At 52.9% G+C, this 2,673-nt stretch overlaps 1 protein-coding gene across 1 annotated transcript in view; it reads left to right on the top strand.

The window, feature by feature from the left end:
* Positions 1-2,673, top strand: part of mfn2 (mitofusin 2) — a 17,631-nt gene that overhangs the window by 5,384 nt on the left and 9,574 nt on the right. The window contains exons 2-8 of the mRNA XM_046056541.1: positions 710-891; positions 1,143-1,278; positions 1,440-1,602; positions 1,691-1,815; positions 2,085-2,193; positions 2,291-2,398; positions 2,472-2,625. Coding sequence (XP_045912497.1) covers positions 714-891; positions 1,143-1,278; positions 1,440-1,602; positions 1,691-1,815; positions 2,085-2,193; positions 2,291-2,398; positions 2,472-2,625 — 973 coding nt within the window. The 5' untranslated portion in view covers positions 710-713. The remainder of the gene's footprint in view (positions 1-709; positions 892-1,142; positions 1,279-1,439; positions 1,603-1,690; positions 1,816-2,084; positions 2,194-2,290; positions 2,399-2,471; positions 2,626-2,673) is intronic.

Genomic DNA, 2,673 nt, shown 5'->3' with positions numbered 1-2,673 from the left:
AACATCCTCCAGCATGACCGGTTTGGCGGTGGGTCAGTGATGGTGTGGGGTGGCATTTCTTTGGGGGGCCGCACAGCCCTCCGTGTGCTCGCCAGAGGCAGCCTGACTGCCATTAGGTACCGAGATGAGATCCTCAGACCCCTTGTGAGACCATATGCTGGTGAGGTTGGCCCTGGGTTCCTCCTAATGCAAGGCAATGCTAGACCTCATGTGGCTGGAGTGTGTCAGCAGTTCCTGCAAGAGGAAGGCATTGATGCTATGGACCGGCCCGCCCGTTCCCCAGACCTGAATCCAATTGAGCACATCTGGGACATCATGTCTCGCTCCATCCACCAACGCCACGTTGCACCACAGACTGTCCAGGAGTTGGCAGATGCTTTAGTCCAGGTCTGGGAGGAGATCCCTCAGGAGACCATCCGCCACCTCATCAGGAGCACGCCCAGGCGTTGTAGGGAGGTCATACAGGCACGTGGAGGCCACACACACTACTGAGCCTCATTCTGGCTTGTTTTAAGGACATTACATCAAAGCTGGATCGGCCTGTAGTGTGGTTTTCCACTTTGACTTTGAGTGTGACTCCAAATCCAGACCTCCATGGGTTGATAAATTTGATTTCCATTGATAATTTGTTGTTGTGTGATTTTGTTGTCAGAGGTTTAGGCTATATAACTGTAGCCCCCCCCCGGACGTTGTTTTGTCTCCCGTGCAGGGCCATGTCTCTGGTCTTCCCACGACCCAGTACCAACGCAGTCCACGGCAAGAAGGAGAAGAGGCTGATGGCGGAGGTGAACGCGTCACCGCTAAAACACTTTGTCACGGCAAAGAAGAAGATCAACGGGATCTTCGAGCAGCTGGGGGCCTACATCAAGGAGAGCTCCTGCTTTCTGGAAGGTAAACGCTCACCCCTTTAGTTTCATACAGATTTAAATCCTTGTGTCTCCAGACTGAAGTTTGATTTCTGAGTTTACAACATTTAACGACTCAAATAAAAATTACCCTGAAGGTAAAAGCTGGAGCCCGGCTTAACTTCCCTTGAGCCCGGGTTCAGTGTTGTTATGAGCAAAATATCCGGCTGTGAAGACTGGAACCAGACCGCCACCCACAGATATAACCTAACTCCCAGTATGACCTCTGTCTGTTAGATACTCACAAAAATGACGAGCTGGACCCCGTCACCACGGAGGACCAGGTCCAGGAGGTCCGGGGTTACCTCACCAAGGTGGCAGGGATTGGAGAGGTGCTGGCCCGCAGACACATGAAGGTGGTCTTCTTTGGAAGGTATGTATTATAATAAATATGACACCACAGTGACCTTTGTTTCTTCATCTCTAGTTTATTAAAGTCGTTCTGAATCCAGTGCAGCCGTAAAAAGTGTTCACATGTTACGTTAGACCTGAAACCAGAGGGTCGAGTCAAAGACTGCATCTTGTGTTCTTCAGGACCAGTAACGGGAAGAGCTCAGTGATCAACGCCATGCTGTGTGACAAGGTGCTGCCCTCTGGAATCGGACACACCACCAACTGCTTCCTGAGGGTGGAGGGCACCGACGGCCACGAGGCCTTCCTGCTCACTGAAGGCTCTGAGGAGAGAAAGAGCATAAAGGTCAGCAGGACTCACTGAGCCCCTTTACGGGCACGGCCGTCCAAACAGTCTGTAGTGCTGCACGCTGATGCTGCCTTTGTGTTTGCAGACGGTGAACCAGCTGGCTCATGCTCTGCACCAGGATGAGGACTTGGACGCGGGCAGCTTGGTCTGCGTCATGTGGCCTAAAGCCAAGTGTGCTCTGCTGAGGGACGACCTGGTGCTGGTGGACAGGTCGGATCATCAGCTTAACTCCCATCACATGTCTGACGAGTCTCACTAAGCTGGCATGAGATTACATTTATTAACTCTTAGTAACGGGGGAATAACGGCGTTATATGTTGGACCTGCAGGTAAAATGTTTAGTAGCAGTGATATAGCTGACAGTAAGGAGTCGTCTTTATCGCATTAAGAGTTCTTGTTGTAGCTCTGCAGTGATGCACCAGCAGAAAACTGAATAAAATACATCAGTTGGCTTATTCTACTTCCCGTTCCACCCCCAGCCCAGGTATTGACGTCACCACAGAACTGGACAGCTGGATCGACAAGTTCTGCCTGGACGCCGACGTGTTTGTTCTGGTGGCGAACTCAGAGTCCACGCTGATGCAGACGGTGAGACCGAGTGCAGTCTGTGTTGCAGACAGTCTGTGAGAAATCAGCGTTTGTAGTGAACGTCAGCGGTAACGTTCACCTGTGTGTTCACCTGCAGGAGAAGTCCTTCTTTCATAAGGTCAACGAGCGGCTCTCCAGCCCCAACATTTTCATCCTCAATAACCGCTGGGATGCCTCGGCCTCGGAGCCGGAGTACATGGAGGAGGTCCGTCAGCTGCAGTTTAGCTGTATGTGTTGTTGCACTTCCTGTTTGGTAACGTGTGTTGTTGCTGTGTCAGGTCCGCAGGCAGCACATGGACCGCTGCACCAACTTCCTGGTGGATGAGCTGGGCGTGGTGGACCGAGCCCAGGCCAGTGACCGCATCTTCTTCGTCTCTGCCAAGGAAGTACTCCAGGCCCGGGTGCAGAAGGCTCAAGGGATGCCTGAAGCAGGTGTGTGTGTGGGGGGGGGGGGGGGGCCCGGGGGGGGGGGGGGGGGTT

The sequence above is a fragment of the Micropterus dolomieu genome, linkage group LG08, assembly GCF_021292245.1.
Source record: "Micropterus dolomieu isolate WLL.071019.BEF.003 ecotype Adirondacks linkage group LG08, ASM2129224v1, whole genome shotgun sequence".
Lineage (NCBI taxonomy): Eukaryota > Metazoa > Chordata > Actinopteri > Centrarchiformes > Centrarchidae > Micropterus > Micropterus dolomieu.
Note: the sequence above shows the minus strand (reverse complement) of the source record. Positions and strands in the feature narration are given on the sequence as shown.